This window comes from Phodopus roborovskii, unplaced genomic scaffold, assembly GCF_943737965.1.
Source record: "Phodopus roborovskii unplaced genomic scaffold, PHOROB, whole genome shotgun sequence".
Taxonomy (NCBI): Eukaryota; Metazoa; Chordata; class Mammalia; order Rodentia; family Cricetidae; genus Phodopus; species Phodopus roborovskii.
In genome coordinates, this window is record NW_026126539.1 from 453,458 (window position 1) to 473,802 (window position 20,345).

Below are 20,345 nucleotides of genomic sequence, written 5' to 3' on the forward strand. Positions count from 1 at the left end.
AGACAGGCGGATCAATGGAGTCAAATCCAAGACTCATATGTAAATTCACACACCAATCTGATTTGATAATGAAGCCATAAATACACAATAGAAAAATGAAAGCATCGTCAACAAATGGTGCTGGTCTACCTGGATGTCAGCATGTTGAAAAACACAAATTGATCCATCCTTATCTATCACCCTGCATAAAACTCAAGTCCAAGGGGACCAAAGAACTCAACATAAAACTAGATCCAGTGAAATTAATAGAAGATAAAATGGGGAATTACATTGAAGTGCCATAGGAGACAACTTCTTAAACGGAATACTGGTAGTATAGACACTAATAACAATAATCAATAAATGAGACCTCATGAAACTGAAAAATTTCTGCAAGGTAAGGGACACTGTCAAGAGGACAAAACAGCAATCTACAGATTGGGAAAATATTTTTGCTCACTCCACATCCAAAAGAAGGCTAATATCCAAAATATATAAAGAACCCAAGAAATCAGACATTAACAAACCAAACAATCCAATTTTTAAAATGGGGTAAGATCTAAACAGAATTCTCAACAGGTGAATCTCAAATGGCCAAGAAATTCTTAAAGAAATATTCAGCATCTTTACCCATCAAGGAAATGCAAATCAAAACTTCTTTGAGATACCATCTTACATCTGTCAGGGGTTAAGATAAAAACATAAGTGTCAGCTCATGCTGGCAAGGATGTGGAGCAATAGGTATACTCCTCCCTTGCTTGTGGGAGTGCAAACTTGTACAATAGCTATGTAATCAATATGGTATTTCCTCATAAAGTTGGGAATCAATCTACCTCATAATCTAGCTATCCCATTACTGGGCATATACCCAAAGGAAGCTCCATCCTACATCAAGGAAACTGGATCAACAATGTTCAATGCTGTTTTATTCATAATAGCCAGAAATAGGAGTTGAAAGATATTCTTGTGAATTAATCAATTCTGGTGAATTAATCAATATAGATTCCATAACAGCATATGTGGCATGTTTGTCAAAAGCAAAACTGCGTTCTAGGAAAAGAGCTTGATATTTATAGAACAAAATAAATGCTTCTTTAGTTTGGATGGTTGGAGTGAGAGTATTTTCTAAGTGATATGTGATAATTCCATATTATTTTTATGACACTAAAGCAATAAAAGCTACCTTTATTAGTGCTGTTTTTCAGGTCTCTGACCTCTGAGTGATGAACTAACCACTTCAAATGAATAGAAGTACTTAAAAATAAAATATATAAACTCACAGAAGTCATCTGCACTGGAGTGACTCAGTAGAGGCTCGAGATAGAGGTAGAAATGGATTTTCTTTGACTCTGGTAATTTTAGTTAGAAATGTCAATAGTTATTACTTGATGAGTTTTAGCTTTTGGAGTTATTAAACTCTCAGTGTCACAGCAAACACTGGCTTCTAGCTTTTTAATAGTTTATTTTAAAATGTGAACAGTTGTACTTTTTCAAGAGTAGAAAAAATGTTTATCAGTTTATTTTCCTGTAGTATTATTTAATTGGTCATTCATTAAATGGAATAATTAATTTGTTCATTCTTTAGTAATTAGAGCCCAAGCACTTGTATTTATGTATTATATTTCAAATATTATTTGTATTCTTTTACCTTTTTACTTTTTATAGGAGGTTGTTGTGTGGCCTTGACAGGTCTGGAACATAGGAAGAACATGCTGGCCACAAACTGCTGACAATCCTCTTGTCTGTATTTCAAGTGCTGGAATTACAAATGTGCACTCTACCATGCTTGGCTAAAGTTTCCCTTCTCCTCCCTCTTCTATTTATTGGCATTTGAGCAACTTGGGAGTTTGATTTTGTATGAGAGAACTGCAGTTATAATTTTCACAGGAACCCCATGGACGTCCATTTATTGTCTCAATATGTTGGCCCCCAATTTAAATCCACTCAATCCCAATTTCTCTTTTACAAGTATTCAACATGTGCATTGACACTCTGGCCTACAAATCTATGAAAAATTTTTAGCAGAACAGTAATACTGAAATATTTTAGGAACACATGCTGTTACTGAATTTTGTGTCTAAATGACAAAAATGTATTTTTTCCTTGAAAGCTACACAAAATAAGAATATATTTTGACTGATTCACAAGTGACTTTAAAATAAGTTCTTATCTGAATCTGATGCTATTGAGCACTGAGCCACATCTCCAACTGCTTGCCCATTTTGTCTGCTGAGTATGTGATGTGGTGGGTCGTCTGTTCCCTCAACCCTCAATTACAGCCTTTATGATGAAAAGAGGTTGATGTGGCTCAAGAACCAGAAGACTGGGAGGACCCAGAACTGTGCCAGAGTCCAGAAGGGATTCCACATGGTACAGTGTCTAAAGGTGGAAAGATCAGGGAGCATGTGGGTAGAAAAAGGGAGGAGATAAAGCCCTGGTACTGGATTGCAGTGCAAAGACAGGCACATGTAGCCCATATGTATATTTATTATTTTTTGTTTGTTTGTTTTACATATAGATCCCAGTTCCCTCTCCCTGCCTCCCATATCCTCGACCCCCCTCCCATCCCATCCCCCCTCCACTCCACAGAGAGGGTGATGCCTTCCAGGAGGGAACATCAAAATCTGTCATATCTTTTGGAGTAGGGACTAGGCCCTCCCTCCTGCCTCTAGGCTAAGGAAGTATCCCTTCATGGGGAATGTGCACCCAAAGTCGATTTGTACACCAGGGATACATCCTGGTTCCACTGTCAGAGGTCCCTTAGACTGCCTAGGTCTTCTAACTGAGACCCACTTTCAGGAGGTCTGAGTTGGTAGATTGCTGGTTTCCCAGCTATCAGTCTGGGGGTCCATGACCCCTTTGTTTAGGTCAGCTGTCTCTGTGGGTTTCTGTAGCCTGGTCTTGACCCCTTCTCTTATCCCTCCTCCATAATAGAGGAAGCCATTATGGAGAAACTAGGATACAAGGAGGATTCTAAGATTCATATAAGGTCCCTCACAGAAGGGGAAAGGGACAAGATCTTCTGAGCATATTGGGAGTGAGGGTGTGTGAATGGAGAGGGAGCTAGGAGAAAGAGAAGGGGAGGAGATGAAAGCACGTGGGACTAGGAAGATTGAGTCAGGGGAGGAATAGGGGAGAGAAAAAAGAGAGGGAGAGTGAGAGGGAAGGAGGCAGAGAGAGAGAGAGAGAGAGAGAGAGAGAGAGAGAGAGAGAGCATAAAAGAGGGAGCCATTATAGGTTTGAAGAAAATCTGAATCTAGAGAAATGTCCAGAGACCCACAAATCTGACCCCAACTAACAATTTGAGCAACAGTGTGAAGGCTATCATAAATGTCCTTCCCTGATAATGAGATCGATGACTAACTTATCCACTATAATAGAGCCCTCATCTAGTAGCTGATGGGAACACCCACAGCTAAACACTGAATTGTTTCAGAATGCACTTTCTGTATTTTTCCTGACCTAAGAAAATACTTTCAGATACTGTAGTGAACACATTAGACATGTCATATCTGTAGGATATCATTGTTTCTGATTTATAAGAACAAATGAGCAAGTGTAGAACCCTAAAAACATACCAGAACAAAAGAAAAGTGGAGTCATAGGTAATTTTAAGAGCTTAGTATTTAGGGAGATGACACACAAACTGCTAAGTGATTTCACATTCAGTTTTTATAATTCATAAGTGATGGGATTTTAGGTCTGGACAAGCTATCATTTTGTTCACAAACAAAGTTATGCCATTAAAATTTTTAATTAAATGTTTCAGACATCTCTGACTCTCCCTTCCAACACATGAAGAATGAACCCCAGAAGATTTACATGGAAGTCCAACATGAAGCAATATTTTACTCAGGTTTAACACTAATTTCAGTGTTATCTACAACTGATAAACTAAGCCTAAATGTTTCAATAGGTAAGGTTCTCATATAGCAACTGCAGTGTTTTCTAATCTCAGGACATCACTCTGTAAACTATTAAGTTATTGTTTTCAAAGCAAAGAAGCTACTTGGAAGAAAAGGTTAAAAATGGAAATGTCAGCATCTACATCCATGTGATGTTATTAGTAAGATGTAAAAATATAAAACTTAGGGAAAAAAAGTTCTGGTAAGCCCTCCACCTCCAGTTGTATTTTGTTGACATTTATAATAAAAAATTTAAAATACTTTACAAAATCAAAAATGAATATTTTACCTAATGTTAATTCTGAAAATCAAAATTAATTTTGTGAGTATATGGTCATGCCAACACATCCATCTACAGCATGAGTGTTTCTTGTTATTTTAAAGTTTGACAGTATTATACTTGATGTCAAATGGCTTTTTTTTTAAGCCTTGTATCACCGACTTACTTGACCATCAATCATCTTTCTCACTGTCATTATTTTATATAAATTTCCTAAGGTACTTGCTTATTATAGATGTCATAATGTTAATATGCAACAGCAAATCTTTACAACTGAAAGCTACCTAGATTCATCAAATTTCCACGTGTAATTTTACTTTTTAAAGAGTGCTGTTAGTAGGATCAAATGGATTTGGTCTTTCATTTTTTCTAGATATAGACACTTGAAGTTCCTGTAACAAAATCTTATAAGTGATGGCTGTAAACTGTGATATTTGAGATAATTTTTAATATTTTGACAGCATGGAAATTAGAATAGTAAATAATTTAATGTTTGCTGAAAACAAAATGTCATATTGTCTGGAGAAACTTAAACTTAGAAAAAGAAATATCATATTGTATTGGAAAGACACATTTGTGATAAAATAAGACAACAAAAGACATGAGTAAGATCCATGACAGATTCTGCACTGAAACAATCTGGCCCTGAGTTTTTATTTATTTATTTGTTTGTTTATTTATTTATTTATTTTTGAGACTTTTGATGACTGCTTCTATTTCATTAGGGGTTATAGGTCAATTTAAATTGCTTATTTCTTCTTGATTTAATTTTGGTAAGTGATAGTTATCCAGAAATTTGTTCATTTCCTTTGAATTCTCAAATTTTGTGGAGTACAAAGGGGAGCTTATGGCCCCCAGTCTGATAGCTTGGAAACCAGCATAGGACTGACTCAGACTCCCTAAGTCTATGGGGCTTCTGGTAGTGGATCAGTATTTATGCATAGTATACAAATGGACTTTGGGAGCCCATTCCACACAGAAGGATTCTCCCTCAGCCTAGATACATGGGGGAGGGCCTGGACCCTGCTCCAAATGATATGACAGACTTTGAAGCTTGCCCATGGAAGGCCTCACCCCTCCCTGGGGAGAAGAAAGGGGATGAGATGGGGGTTTGTGGGGTGAACAAGGCAGGACAGGAGGGAGTGGGAACAGTGTTTGACATGTAAAACAAGCTTGTTTCAAATTTAAATTAAAAAATAATAAAAAAAAGATCCATAACAGATTGTTCTAGTATGCTTTTTCTCTTGTGATAACTACCATGACCAAAACCTGGGAAAGAAAGTGTTTATTTGTTGTACATTTTCAGGTAACATTCACCACAAGACAGAGTAGGCACTCAATCAGAAGTTAAAACAAAAACAATGGAGGAATGAATCCTGAAATAAGGCATGTTTGTGTGTGTATGAAAAATTAAAACACACATGTTAACTAATTTAACCAATGGACGCAGGAGCTTTAGCTCTGGAGTACAGTCTGAATTTAACCAGATTACTTGAGGTTAAAATAAAATGCCTTATACTTCCCAAAGACTTCATGTATATCTAGTGACACCAAAATATGTAAATTTTGACTGGAAATGCAAAACTAAGAAAAATAAATAAATGGGGTATTTCAAGGGTCTTGGAATAAAAATGAGATGTGGAAAGCAATTGAAACAAGTGAAATCACCCTTGGGTTTGATTAAATGAAGGGGTAAACTCATCATCTTTACATATGGCTCTTGTTTAGGTTTTTAATTTGCTAGGTAGGAGAGCCTTTAACTTACCTGGCGAGGTGTTCTTTCTGACTTACTCCTGCACCACTCCCAGTCTGAAAGATCTGGCTTCTGATTCTCCTCATGAGACAGCCGTCTTTCTGGACCTTCAAAAGAGGTGGTTTCTTCATAGTTAATTTCGCTTTCTGTTTTAACAGGAAAAGCACTCTTTTCCTCAATCAAGTCTTGTTTGGCCTCTAGTATGTCAGTATTGGTGTACTTATTGATGCCTGACAGCGTGTTGCTGTCCAAGGGTGGCATGGTGCTGATTTCTACTGTAATGGCATTGAAGACATTGTGGTTGTCTCCTCCAGGCTCCTTGGTAGCTTCACACTCATAGTTCTTCAGGTTGTGATAGGATATGACATTTCCATCATCCTCACAGTAATCTGCATGTGATATTTTATAGATTCCATAACTTTGTTGGAATGACAGATTGAATTCAAAGCCTTTCCTCTTTGCTGAATGAAAATAATAAAATTCCACAGTTAGTTGGGAAGATATAAACAACACTGCATGTAAATAGTGAGCATGAATAGTCACTGCATTTACTTTATTACTCAGAGTTAAAATGTCTTCAGTTACTTATTGTAATGTATGCAAAGTCATATGTTTTACAAAATTCAATTGTCTTATTACTCTCGGCCCAATTTCTCTTACATTGTGAGTGGCTTGAAAAGTAGCCATCTAAAAGACTCAGCCTTTAAGGTAATTTCATACAACTAAAATTTAACTGTGACTAAGAAAACTCTCAAATATATTTAGTTTTATCAGTTCACCATTTTAAAAAATAATTTATTTAAACTTATTTTATGCACATTGCTGTGAAGGAGCCAGATCCCCTGGAACTGGAGTTACAGACAGTTATGAGCTGTCATGTAGGTGCTGGGAATTGAACCAAGGTCCTCTAAGAACAACCAGTGCTCTTAACCATGGCTATCTCTTCAGCCCCCAGTTCACTCATTCTATAAATTTCTTTACTTTGGAAAGCACTATAATCTACTGTCCTAGAAATGCATTACAAAATAGCCTTAATAAATATTATGGTCTATTATGAAGATATAGTCACTTCAAGAATTTTTATCTATACCACTTCTGACATTTATGTCTACAAATGCACACATTAAAAATTAGATCAAGGTTGACCCTTCCTGCCACTGAATCCCCTTAGAGGGACCTAGAGACAGAACAAAACATCCAGCATTGGTAGCCATTCCTATCTTGCTCTCTACCCTCCATTAGAGAGGTGAGTACCAGGGGCTCTTCCAGCCCACCTTTCCCTCTTCGAGTCCTTTAAACTGTGACCATCAGACCCTTCCTGCCCCCGAATGCCCCAGAGGGACCTGGTGGCAGAAGAAATCATTCAGCATCAGCCACCATTCCTGTCTTAACCCTGCACCCTCTGGAAGAGAGGTGAGAATAGAGCCTTGAATCCATACTCATCAGGAGAGGGAGAGACCCCACTTGTACCCACTGGAAGAAGAGATGGAATGATGACAGGATAAGAACACATCCAACAATAGACAGTAGACCAATGGAATCAAATTAAAGACCTGTTAACCCACACACCTACGAACACATGATTCCTGACAAAGGAGCTAAAACTATACAATGGAAAAAAGAAAGCATCTTCAACAAATGGTGCTGGCATAACTGGATGTTAATATGTAGAAGATTGCAGATATATCCATATCTATTGCCATGCACAAAACTTAAGTCCAAATGGTTCAAAGACCTCAACATAAATCCAGCAACACTGAGCCTCTTAGAGAGAAAGGGAAGGTATTCTTGAATGAATTGGAACAGGAGACTGCTTCCAGAACATAATGCCAGTAGCACAGATGCTGAGATTGACAATTAATAAATGGGACATCCTAAAACTGAGAAGATTCTGTAGGGCAAAAGGCATAGTCAACAAGACAAAAATGGCAGCCCACAGAATGGGAAAAGATCTTCACCACCACCACATCTGACAGAGGGCTTATTTTCAAAATATATGAAGAACTCAAGAAGCTAGTTATCAAAAACACCAAATAGTTTAATTAAAAAGTGGGGTACAGAACTAAAGAGAGAATTCTCAATAGAGGGCTCTAAAATGGTTGAAAAACACTTAAGAAATAGTTCAACATCCTTAGCTATCAGGGAAATGCAAATCAGAACAACTCTGAGATACCATCTTACACCCATCAGAATGGCCCAAATGAAAAATACCAAGGACAATTCATGCTGGAGAAGATGTGAAAAAAGGCGAACACTACTCCATTGCTGGTGGGAGTGCAAACTAGTACAGCCACTTTGGAAATCATTATGGTGGTTCCTCTGGAAAATGGGAACCAGTCTACCTCAAGATCTAGCAATTCCACTCTTAGGCATAAACCTGAAGCATGCACATTCATACAAGGACATCTGTACAACTATGTTCAAAGCAGCATTACTTGCTTCCAGATCCTGGAAGCAACCTAGATGCAACTCAACTAAAGAATGGATACAAAAAAAAATGTGGTACAATTACACAATTGAGTACTACTCAGTGGAAAAAACAATGGGATCTTGAAATTCGGAGGCAAGTGGATGGGAACTAAAAGAAACCATCCTAGGTGAGGTAACCCAGTCACAGAAAGACAAACATGGTATATATTCTCTCATATATGGATATTAGACACAGAGCAAAGGTTTATCAGACTACAGTTCACACCTCCAGAGAAACGAGGAAACAAGGAAGACCACAAGAAAGGCATACATGGTCCTTGGGGAAGGGGAAAGGGACAAGAGCCCCTGAACACATTGGGAGCATTGGGATATGTGGGATGGAGTTAGAAAAAGGAGGAGGGGAGAAATGGAGGGGGAGGAGAACATGAAGGATCAGGAAGATTGAATGGGAAGATGAATAGAGGAGAGCAAGAAAAGAGACACATCAATAAGGGGAGCCATTATAGGTTTAAAGAGAAATCTGGCATTAGGGAATTAATTGTACAGAGAGACACAAGGATGACCCCAATTAGGAATGCAAGCAATAGTGGAAATGTCTTAAATGCCCTCCCCTAAAAATGAGAATGATGACTACCTTAAATGCCATCCTAGAGCCTTCATTCAGTAGCTGATGGAAGCAGAAGCAGAGATCTACAACTAAGCACTGAGCCAAACTCCTTGAATCCAGTTTCAGAGACAGAGGAGTGACCACACTGGGAAAACTCACAAAAAACAGCTGACCTGAGCCAGTGGGATCTCATGTACCCCAGTCTGACAGCTAGGGAACCAACATAGGACCAAACCAGGACCCCTGAATGTGGGTGTCAGCTAGGAGGACTGGGAAGTCTATGGGACCTCTGACAATGGAACCAGGATGTATTCCCTAGTGCATGAACTGATTTTGGGAACCCATTTCCCATGGAGGGATACTCCCTTAGCCTAGCAATATGTGGGAGAGCTTAGGTCATACCCCAAATGACTTGACAGATTTTGATGATCCTTCATGGAAGGCCTTACCCTTCCTGAGGAGTGGATGGGGATGGGAAATCAGTGGGGGGGGTATGGGAAGATGGGAAGGAGAGGGAACTGGGATTGATATATAAAATGATATTATTAATTTAAATGAAAATTATTAATTTAAAAAATTGAACCTTGGTTTGCCATGTAGCTTTTAAACTCCAAATAAATAAATAAATAAATAAATAAATAAATAAATAAAACTTCTCTCTCCAATTGTCACTAAGGCTGCTGTTGAATTTTATAGGTTGCACAGGCTGGCCTTGTAATATCCACCTTTATGTCTCAAGTTTGGAGCTATAGATGTGAGTCACCATATTTGGCAACATGTACATTTCTCATAACTCAGAATATATATATTTCTAAACAATGAATGCATATATAATTCTATGAAAGGAGGCCTTTTTAGAGTATTCATAAGTCTGAATAATTACAGTAAGTTTGACAAGGATATATAATTTATATTACTTAAACAGTCAAAAGAGCAAGCATTCCAAATATCACACTATTAATTGGTGGGTATGGCTCAAAATCTTGGAGGAGAGTGTGGTGGCAGAAAGTGGTACATTTTTGTTTATGAATATTAGTCAATAGTAGATAATTTTCAACTATTAAGAATTAAGTTATATCACTGAGTGGTGGTGTGCACCTTTAATCCCAGCACTTAAGAGGCAGAGGCAGGAGAATCTCTATGAGACAGCCTCTAAAGCTAGAGAGAAACCATGTCCAAGTTATATCAATGTGGTACTAAATGCAGTTAGATGTTAGATGTTTGTTTTTCACTTTTTAAAACATGGTTTATTTCAAGAATACTTTCTGTTTTGATAGCTCAATGCTTTATAGTTAGGCAATTAGCTATCTTTGGTGGAAAAATGGTGAAAAGCTATAAAGTTTTTATGGAAATAATACATAAATTTTGATTTACTTTGCAATACAATCTAGTGGCATTCACATGCTCATTCTATTACTGAAATGTTCCCAGAGCCAAAGATTTACAGCCCAGTTTTTCTTTCTGAGAAATAGAATTTATCAATTCCATTCATTTTTGTGTGAGTCAGAACACAAATAAGAAAAATTTGTTTCAAAAATTGAAAGGTAGAAGATGATTATATTCTGTATACTGTGACATTATAAATTATACTTTACTTTTCCAGTAATATATTCCAGTAAAGTTAAATTATAACTTGTAAGTTACTTTAAGAGTGAAAGCTGAGGAACTACAAGGATGACATAATTATTGAGCTGCTCCTCCAACTCAAGAAATATAAAGTGGCAAATTTAAAGTCTAGAACTGCTAAGAAAATAAGGATTCTCATAAAAACATGAATTTTGTGATTTCTACGTGGCTGTATAGTATCAATGTATTGCAACTGACATACAGACAGTAAAAAATGTGTAACACTTTTAAAGGCATGATCAGAATGTGCTATTGAAACATCTGCTTCCAGGTCAGGAACATACAAGGAGGTCTGAAGAGACAAGAAATGGCTCACTCAGTATATAGACATGTTTGTCATTCAAGTCAGATGGCCTGTGTTCTTGTCCTCACTCACACAATAGAAGGAGAGCACTATCTCCCAAAAATCATTCTCTTACCTCCACACTCTTACACATGCAATCACAAATACATTAGACATCACACATACAAGTAATTAAGGTTGCCATAGTCACTATGAGGTAATAGATCAGTCATGTTTTATCGTAGAACTACATAACAGAAATGCTATCCATCCTCTTTTGTAGAGAAAAGCTACCTTTGATTACTTATCTTACAAAATGATTCAAATTTAAAATTAACTGGCCATAGAATTCAAGTGATTTCCTCCATATGAAGTCAATTTACTGTTGCTCAAACTTGTGAAAGAAACATAAAAATGGCAGCAGAGAGGCATGGCATGACATTTCTAGGTCAGAGAGTCTGTCCATGTATTAAAACAAAAAAAAAAAAAAAAAAAAAAAAAAAAAAAAAAACAAACCAATGTTTTGCACTTATTGAATTTTTGTTTCTAAAGTTTTTCCTTAACACCAATGGTAAACCCTGGCTGAGGTAACTGATAGAATACTGAACAGTTGACATTGTTTGAGTTAAAGACAAAAATCAAGGGGCTGGAGAGATGGTTTTGTGGGTAAACTGTTGCTTAAGTATTAGGAGCTGAGCTCAGATCCATGTGATAGCTGGGCACCAATGATGCTTGTCTATAATCCCAGCACTGGAGTTTTTCTCTGTGAAGTTTCCTGGCTAGCCAGTCTATCCAAAACTGTGATTTCTGGGTCCAGTGAGAGACCTTGCCTCAAAATGTAAAACAGAAAGCAAAAAGAAGACATGAGAAATCAGCCTCTGGTCTCTATATGCTCATACACAGACCAACATATTTCCATCTTCACATGAACACAGGAGAAATAAACACACACACACACACACGAAAAAACAGTTAATAATCAAAATTATGTGTTGGCTGAAATGTTAGCAGATAGATTACCTTCAGTTTCCTTAAGCAGAAAAATTATGTCATTTTTAAATTATAAATAATAGATAGGGAAAAATTTGAATGTCTATAGGAGCCAGTTAGGTAAAAATGATAATTGATAGTCTAGTGCAGTATAGATAATGGGGCACTCTGAATCTCATTAGGGTTCCTCAGTTCTGGCCACTTGTTGGGGAGTAGCACTGCCAGCTATTTTTAGTTTTCAAGATCAAACCACATACACATATTTGATTTAAAAAAAAAAAACATGATCTTACGATTCTGGGATTTAACTAAAAATTGGTTTTTTTAATTATTAAAGACAGATCAAAAGTTATACTTCAGCTTCTCAAGGAAAGAGAGAGTTAATTTTCTTGAAGGATATGGTTCCTGGTATGTCAACTATTATACAGAGACTGGTCCGACACTCAGGAGTACATGGGTAGCACAACTTGAACTCAATGGGCTATTTAAAAAAAAAAAGCATTAAGTTGAGGGAGGCTATGAAGGTGGGAGTAGATCTAAGAGGAGTTAAGATAATGAGTGGGGAAATATGATAATAATAAATTCTCAAAGAATTAATAAAAATATTATATTTGAAAAGCCATGTCTTTGACCCAAATCTAGTTCACAGGTTATTAACTTGGGATTTTTGTACCTTACTCAGCATCCAAGCACAGGGATACGAACATCATAACCACTTCCTTGACAGATGACTGTGAGTGGGTGGAGCAACATGTAGAAACCATGCTGGAGATGACTGGAATGTTTGGTTCAGGAGGGCCTGACTCAGTGATACCAGTTGAATGAAGTATGATTCAAGAGGAATTTCTTCATTTGAAAGTTGTAGAATGTCTGGCCTTTCTCTCTCTCTCTCTCTCTCTCTCTCTCTCTCTCTCTCTCTCTCTCCATATATATATATATATATGTGTGTGTGTGTGTGTGTGTGTGTGTATAAATATAATAAATGTATGTGAGCTGCTTGTAAAGGTTTTTTTTTTTTTTTTTTCCAGAAGACTTAGTGGGTAATGGCACTCCAATTCCTGGAAAACATGAAAAGATGGAAGGAAATAACAAAATGCACAGTTGTTCTCTAACCTCCAAATGTGCACCATGGCATGTGTATGTGCATGTGTGAGTGCACACACACACACACACACACACACACACACATATCTGCACACACACACCACATATATATACAATATAAACATTTTTAAAACTTTTGAATAAAGAAGCTTTAATTGATTAATAACTTTCAAGAAGCTTGAAGATTAGAAGAATATAGCCTGATACTTGAGAAATCTGTAAAAGAACACCTTTGTTGTTTTCAAACCCTGGACCAAGTGTCAATCATCTCTTCCCAACTAAAATTTTATAATAATTATATTAGCTTATAAAATAATTTTCACCTATATTACCAGGCACTCTGATTAATGAAGAAATAAGCTGAAAATATGACATATGAAAATATGAGTTTAAAAATCATATCTACACTATATGAAATTGCTATGTTAAAATTTACATAAAAACTTTATTTTGAGATAATATAAAAACTCCTTTCCAAAACAGAAGAGAATCTTTGTTTCTGCTAGCTATTCTCCGGCTGCTTGTCTTTCTGCCCTCATTTAGTGAAACAGGCATATACTCACATCTTCTCATATTGAAAGATATGAGTATCTTTAGTATGCTTGGACGAATAAAGGAAATATTTTCCACCCTTGCCTCTAAAGTTCAGTGATAAAGAATATAAGCAGAAGAACATTTTTCTTTGTTAAGAACAAACAATTAAATATGAAACTTCCAATGAGTTCATACATCTGGCCAACACCTGTTCTGCCAAAGTATAAGCCACAATAAGGGGCACAGAACGCCTAGCAAAGAAAACTCAGTAGTGGTGCTTCCTACCACAAGCACACATTCTTACTATATTCTCTTTGGCATTGTCTGGATAGTAAAAGGTAATGGAATTATTTGACTAGTAAGTGTCTAAATTAGAATTTCTCTAGCAACATTTGGGGGTTTGTTTTTACATTTTTAAAATTAAAATTATTTTAAATCCTGACGAGTTTCCCTTCCTCCTTTCCTCCCATTTCTTCCCTCACCTCCCCTTTGTCCCCCTCCCAATCCACTCCTCTGTTTCTGTTCAGAAAGGGGCGGGCCTCCCATGGGTATCAACAAAGCCCGAAATATCAAGATGAGATAGGACTACTATGAGGAATAGGTTCCTAAAAGCCTGCCAGAACATCAGGTCCCATTCCCACTGTTAGGCATCCCACAGATAGACCAAGCTAGACTACTAGTATGGCACATATGTGGAGGACCTAGGTCAGTTCCCTGCTGACTCTGTAGATGTTGGTTCAGTATCTGTGAGTTCCTGTGAGCCTAGGTTAGTTGTCTGTATGGGTTCCCTTGTGATGACCTTGACTCCCCAACCAGTCATACAATCCTTCCTTCTTCTTTTCAGAGACCCAGTGTTTGGCTGTGGATCTCTATACCTGTTTCCATCAGTCACTGAATGAAGGTTCTCTGATGATAATTATGGTAGTCACCAATCTAATTACAAGAGAATATCAGTTCAAGCTACCTATTCAACATTGCTAGGAATAGGTGGGGTATTCCTTATAGATTCATGGGAGTTGAACCTGATAGAAGAAAAAGTGGGAAGCAAAATTAGACACAGTGGCACAGGAAACAACTTCATGAGATCCCATTTATTAATCGCTTCTCAGCAATTAATTGCTACTTAATCTCAGGAAATTGAAAAGCTTCTGTAAGACAAAAGATACTGACAATAAGGCAAAATGGCACCCTTCAGAATGGGAAAAGAGCTTCATCAACCCCACATCTGACAGATGGTTGATCTCCATAATATATAAAGAACTCAAGAAACTAGACATAAAAAAAAAAACCAAATAATCCAGTTAAAAATGGGATACAGATCCAAACAGAGAATTCTCAACAGAGGAATCTCAAATGACCAAAAGACACTTAAATAAATGTTCAAGATATTTAGCCATGAGAGAAATGCAAATCAAAATGACTCTGAGATACCATGTTACACCTGTCAGATGGTTAAGATCAGAAGTACTAATGACAACTTATGCTAGAAAGGATAAGCAAGGGGAACATTCCCCTTGTACAGCCATTTTGGAAATCAATATGGGTATTTCTCAGAAAAGTGGAAATCAATCTACCTCAACACCCAGCTACACCATTCTTGGGCATATACTCACAAAGGATACTTCATCTTACTGCAAGGACTCTTGGTCAACCAAATTCATAACTATTCTATTTATAGTAGCCAGAGACTGGAAACAACCTAGATATCCCTCAAGAGAAGAAAATGTAGTACATTACACAATGGAGTATGAACTGTTAAAAACAATGCTATCATGAAACTAGAAAAAAATTATCCTGTATGAGGTAACTCAGACCCAGAAAAACAAACATGGTATGTATCCACTTATAAATGGGTATTAGTTATTAAGTAAAAGATAACCAAGCTATCATCCACAGCTCCACAGTGGTTTTTAAAGCCACTGTATCTTTCCTTTTCTTTTTTTCAGTAAACCTTCTTCAGGGATTAAGGGGATGGCTCAACACTTAAAGCATTTGTCACATAGCAAGAATATCTGAGTTCAGAACCCCAGAAACCACATCAAGCACAAATGCTGGGTGTGTGTAGAGGCTTATCTGGGAGTAGAGACAGGCATCAGTCTGACTAGCACTAGTTGTATTATTGGCAAATTCTGGGTTTGACTGAAAACACCTTGTTTAAAAAAAAAATGGAGAGAAATCAAGGACTGTTCCCAATACCAACCTTGGGCTTTCACAAACACACATGTGTACATGTACTTGCAAACTCATGTGAACATGTATGCATACACACATGCACACTACACATGTGAAAAGAAGAAAAAGAAAACATGCCATGTGCCTTCAAAGCTAACTTTTTTCTTTTGGAATTCTAAAATAAACATTAACAAAATAATAGTGATTTTAGGGGAAAGTGATTATTTTGGTCTTGAAAGGCTTGTTTTTATATCCAGTGTGGTGCTAATGTGACTACAGATTTTGCAATCTTGGCTATGGACTCTCCCAGAATGTGTAGTGTGGATGATGCAATTGTTACTTGGTAATTTGAATGAGAAGCTAGTAACATTGCTGTGATATTAATTAAATCTGATAAGGCTACTTCCCAGATCTTAAATACATTTGACTAACCCACTTCACCAATACTTTATTTCCGTGGGCATGAGCTTACTTCCCTCACAATCTTAAATTTTATAAGGAAGAATCACTGCACTAATGTAATAACATAGCAGTAACATTTGCCAACTGTTAGAACCAGCTTGTTAATAATTTCTCACTGCTACATACCTTTGTAAATTGTGCATATAATTTACAATCGGTTGTCTCTGTGGTTATTACTTTAGCTATTAAGCTCTAAAATTACATCATTATTATGTTATACAGTTACTTTAAAGACAAATAAATTTGCCACCTTTTACTAATAAAACAATGATATTTTTAACAATGGAAATATATTCATCAATTGGAAATATCTAAATATTCAACAATTTAATATAATCAATACATGAAGATGGTCAGCAATTAATATTTGTAAAAATAACCTTGTTATTCAATTGGTTACAGAAAAATACTTTGATAGTCTCCAATTTTTACAACCGTAAAATAATTGGAAATGAACTGTTTTAATTTAATCTTTGTTCTCTGTTAAAGAAAATATACTTGCTTATTCAGTGAGAGGGACATTTAACAGAAGCTAATTGATCACACACTAAGGAATCATCCAGTTTTTTTTTTTTTTTTAGTCTAGTATGTATCTTTCATCCAGAATGACAAAAATGCCCTTTCATTTTTAGTAGATCAAAATGCATAGGCCATTCGGGGTCTTGTCCTGTTTTCTACCCATGTCCTCTTTTCATTGAGAGGAGTAGGAATCATACTGTTTCTTTTAAGCAAATGATATGGTCAGGCTTACTCTCTCTAATCCTGCAGCCTCTGAAATCAGCAACAACTTCCTTCCTTTTCTCCTTGTAACAACATAAACAACTTCTTATGGGTAGAATCTTGGGTGCAAACACAAGAACCAGAAAACCCCACCCTCTTTTAAATTTGGGGATTTTTGCTTATTGATAGGTGTAAGGGATGCAATGTGTTTCTAAGAACCTGGGAACAAAGTTAGCATTTACTGGGAGACTATTTTCAGGCAAGGTAGTTATATACTGCAAAACTTTTCCAATACCTTAGGGGAAAATAGGCATCAAAATAATGAAAACACCTTTCTTACTGTTCTTTTGAATAAGAGTGGGTTATAGCTCAGGGAGGGAGTTTTAAGCTCTTTGAGGAGTTTAATCTCTTTTCAAACTCAGGCTGCTCAGCGATTCTGCTCCTCCTATGGAGACTTGGGAAGAGGGATTGATTTTCTACTGTAGGATGAAAGTGAGGAAGGAGCTAACATATAAGGATGTATGTTCACATCAAAGAGCTGAATTGAATGATCCTCCTTCACACCCCTGTTCTTAACTTAAAAAGTCATGAATGAATAAATACTTCTCAGGGTTGTTTAAAACTTACTCCAACACTAAGCTAAAACTTTATCATTTCTTCTGGTTATTTACCATGTGCATCTGTCCTAGGAGCCTTGCCTCCCACCCCTGTAACTTTCCCAATAGACCACTTTGCTGTGTTTGAGTATAGGCATGGTTCCCCCTCTGCCACTGTGGAGGACTTACGCTTTTTCCCATCGAATGCAATGGAGTAGGCATCTGGCTGGCAGTTGATGATGCAGCCACAAGGCAAGTGGGTCCAGCGTTTGGACAAGACAAAAACTGGGGTTACAACGCTGGCCAGCAGGGTTAGAAGAAAGCTGAGTGTATCGACCGGAAGGCTCTGAAGCTCCACCACGTGTTTTACCACCATGTGGATCTGAAAAGCAAAGAACTTCAGACTTAAGCCATTCCTCTTTCCCACTTTCAAAGCCTTCCTCGCAGCCCTCACTCCGTTGAAGCCCCCTTTCTTGATCAATAGCAGCTCTGCTTCTGGGCTACACCCGGGACTTTGGTGGCAGGATCGTGGGATGCATGAGACACCTCGGTATGCCAGAGCAGAGCCGGTGTAGTGTGGTTCCTTTCTCAATGCTGGATCTAGACCTGCTGGCCTTTGAAATCTCTACCCTGGGAGGCAGGCGATGGATAACCTAAAGATGCACATCGCAGGGAAAGGGGCAGGTACCTGTGGGACCTTTACTGGAAACTCAGTGGATTTGTTACTTCTGGTTTCCAGGTCTCCACCCTGGTGCTCTGGTCGCAGCAAGCGTCACTGTCACCTTCCTCCCACCTCACTCCAGGAAGCCGGGAACAAAAGCTAATTTTCTTCCTCTCTCCCTCCTCCCCCCTATGTTGGGTCACACCTTTCTGTCTCTTAGTGCTGGATGTGGGCGGTGTCCCTACCAGGCAGGAGGAAATAAGGGATAAAACTGGGCTAGAGAAGGTTGAAAGAAAAATCATTATAGTTCCTCCCTCCCTTTCTGAATACGCCCAGATTTTGCCTGAAGAGAGAACATCTTAGACCATGATCAAGGAAAACCGAGTCTCCTGTGATCGAAAAGGCTCTCCACCCTTCTTAGATTGAGAAATACTTAGTAGGGAAGGCTTGGTGGCTAACTAGTCCCCAGATGAACTGCTTTTCTCCAGGCGTGTCTTCAGCTCCAACAGATGCATTTGGGAGCGGACTTACCCGTGCATCTTTGGGTGGCTCCCCAAACCCTCGTCTGGGCTCAGCACACAGACCCGCGCACGGTAATGCACTCACCATCATGGGCAGCCAAAGGATGACTTTCGTCAGCGCTAGGATCAAAGCAAAGCGCTTCTGTGCCAGGCTCACTGGGAAGCTGCTGGTGCCAGGGTGAGTCCCGGGATTCTCTCGCCTGCTGGCTCCAGAGCCGGAGGCAGCAGGCTGACCTGAGCCAAACACCGTGTCGGAGCTCGGGGAGCATCCCCCAGCACATCGCAGAGCTGGGATAGCAACATCCTCTGGCGACAGACTGAGCACTCTTCCCCCAGCAGCAGGGGTCCCAGGAGTGGAGGCGCCACGGGAAATTTCCTGGTAGTTGGTGTGGAGTCTCGGTGGCTCCTCCGAACACAGCAGCTGGTGAGTGAGAGGGACAGAGAGAACGGCCAGGAGCCCAAAAGCGGAAGCGTACACCGCGAAGAGGAGCAGGACATATGGACTGGAGCAGTCAGTTAAGCAGCCCCAGGGCGTGCGCACGAAGAAGCCCCAGCCACACAGTGGGAGCGCGGCCAGCAGCAGGCTGACTGCCCACACAGTCAATGCCACACCAAGCACCTGTCCTGATCGCAAAAAAGCTGACTGACTCGCCACTGTCCTGTGCATTGTATAAAAGTTGTAAAAGACTATAAGAGTCGCCTTCAAGTTGCTGGAGAGGCCCTGACACAAGTACAGTAAGGCAGAGGTGGTACACAGAGACTGGGAGTAGCCTGGAGCCTCTTTTGGCCACTGCAAAAACATGAAGATGGCCACTGACAAGACACTCAAGAGATCATCCACGGACCAAGAAGCCACAAGCATGGATAAGACAGTTTTGTTTTGCATGGTCAGCAGGGAAAAGAGAGAGAAAATGCTGCCCACCAGAGCTGCGAGAGTCATTAAACAGATCAGGCAAAAAAGAGAAAGAGTCAGAGTTGCTGGCGAATTCACAAGGTCCGTAGAATTATGACTTACTTTCCACAGGTTAGAGTCATTTGTTAAGTTGCTGAGAAGGAAAGACATTGTCCTTAATATTTTAATTCCCCTCTTCAACGAGTCTGATGATTTTCTCAGAGCGCGAGAGTTGCAAATCAGATGTCATTTCTCCTGTCAAGTTTCTCTAGATGCTCCCTGTGTTCGTCCAGCAGGAAATGGTCGGACATATCTCAGTTACAAAGATCAGACTCAACCCATATTTTAAAACTGGCACCCATTTCAGGCATCAAAAAGAAACTTTTCAATATTTTAAATAAATAAATTAACGAAAAACTTCCTCCCACCACCAAATTTTAGATAAGAAAGCAGAAACTCCTCAGGCAGATTGCACCTGGGTGCTGTGGGTCCTTCACAAGGAGCATCTCTAGCTTAATGCGATCACTTGGGAGAGCAATAAAATGATGCATCTGTTTCCAGAGCTGGATTCAAAGGCAGAGGTTGTCAGGTAGGTTTCAGCTCGGCTGGAGAGAGAGAGAGAGAGAGAGAGAGAGAGAGAGAGAGAGAGAGAGAGAGAGAGAGAGAGAGAGAGAGAGAGAGAGAGAGAGAGAGAGAGAGAGAGAAAAGCTCCAGTCATAGGGAGCCTGCACACAGGCTCTCACCAAACCTTTGTGTTCTTTAATCAGTCTGCGATCCTGGGAGCTGCAGGAAGGAGGAGTCAGCTGCAAAGCAGGAGACAAGCAGAGAGG

General features: G+C 38.7%; 1 protein-coding gene across 1 annotated transcript in view; it reads right to left on the bottom strand.

Annotated features, from left to right (window-relative positions):
- The window catches only part of Gpr149 (G protein-coupled receptor 149), a 72,517-nt gene extending 52,422 nt beyond the window's left edge, over window positions 1-20,095 (bottom strand). The window contains exons 1-3 of the mRNA XM_051198664.1: window positions 18,709-20,095; window positions 17,631-17,823; window positions 5,930-6,378 (exon numbers count right to left, since the gene is read on the bottom strand). Of these exons, the coding sequence (XP_051054621.1) occupies window positions 5,930-6,378; window positions 17,631-17,823; window positions 18,709-19,686 (1,620 nt within the window). The 5' untranslated portion in view covers window positions 19,687-20,095. The remainder of the gene's footprint in view (window positions 1-5,929; window positions 6,379-17,630; window positions 17,824-18,708) is intronic.
- Window positions 20,096-20,345: the final 250 nt, after the last annotated feature.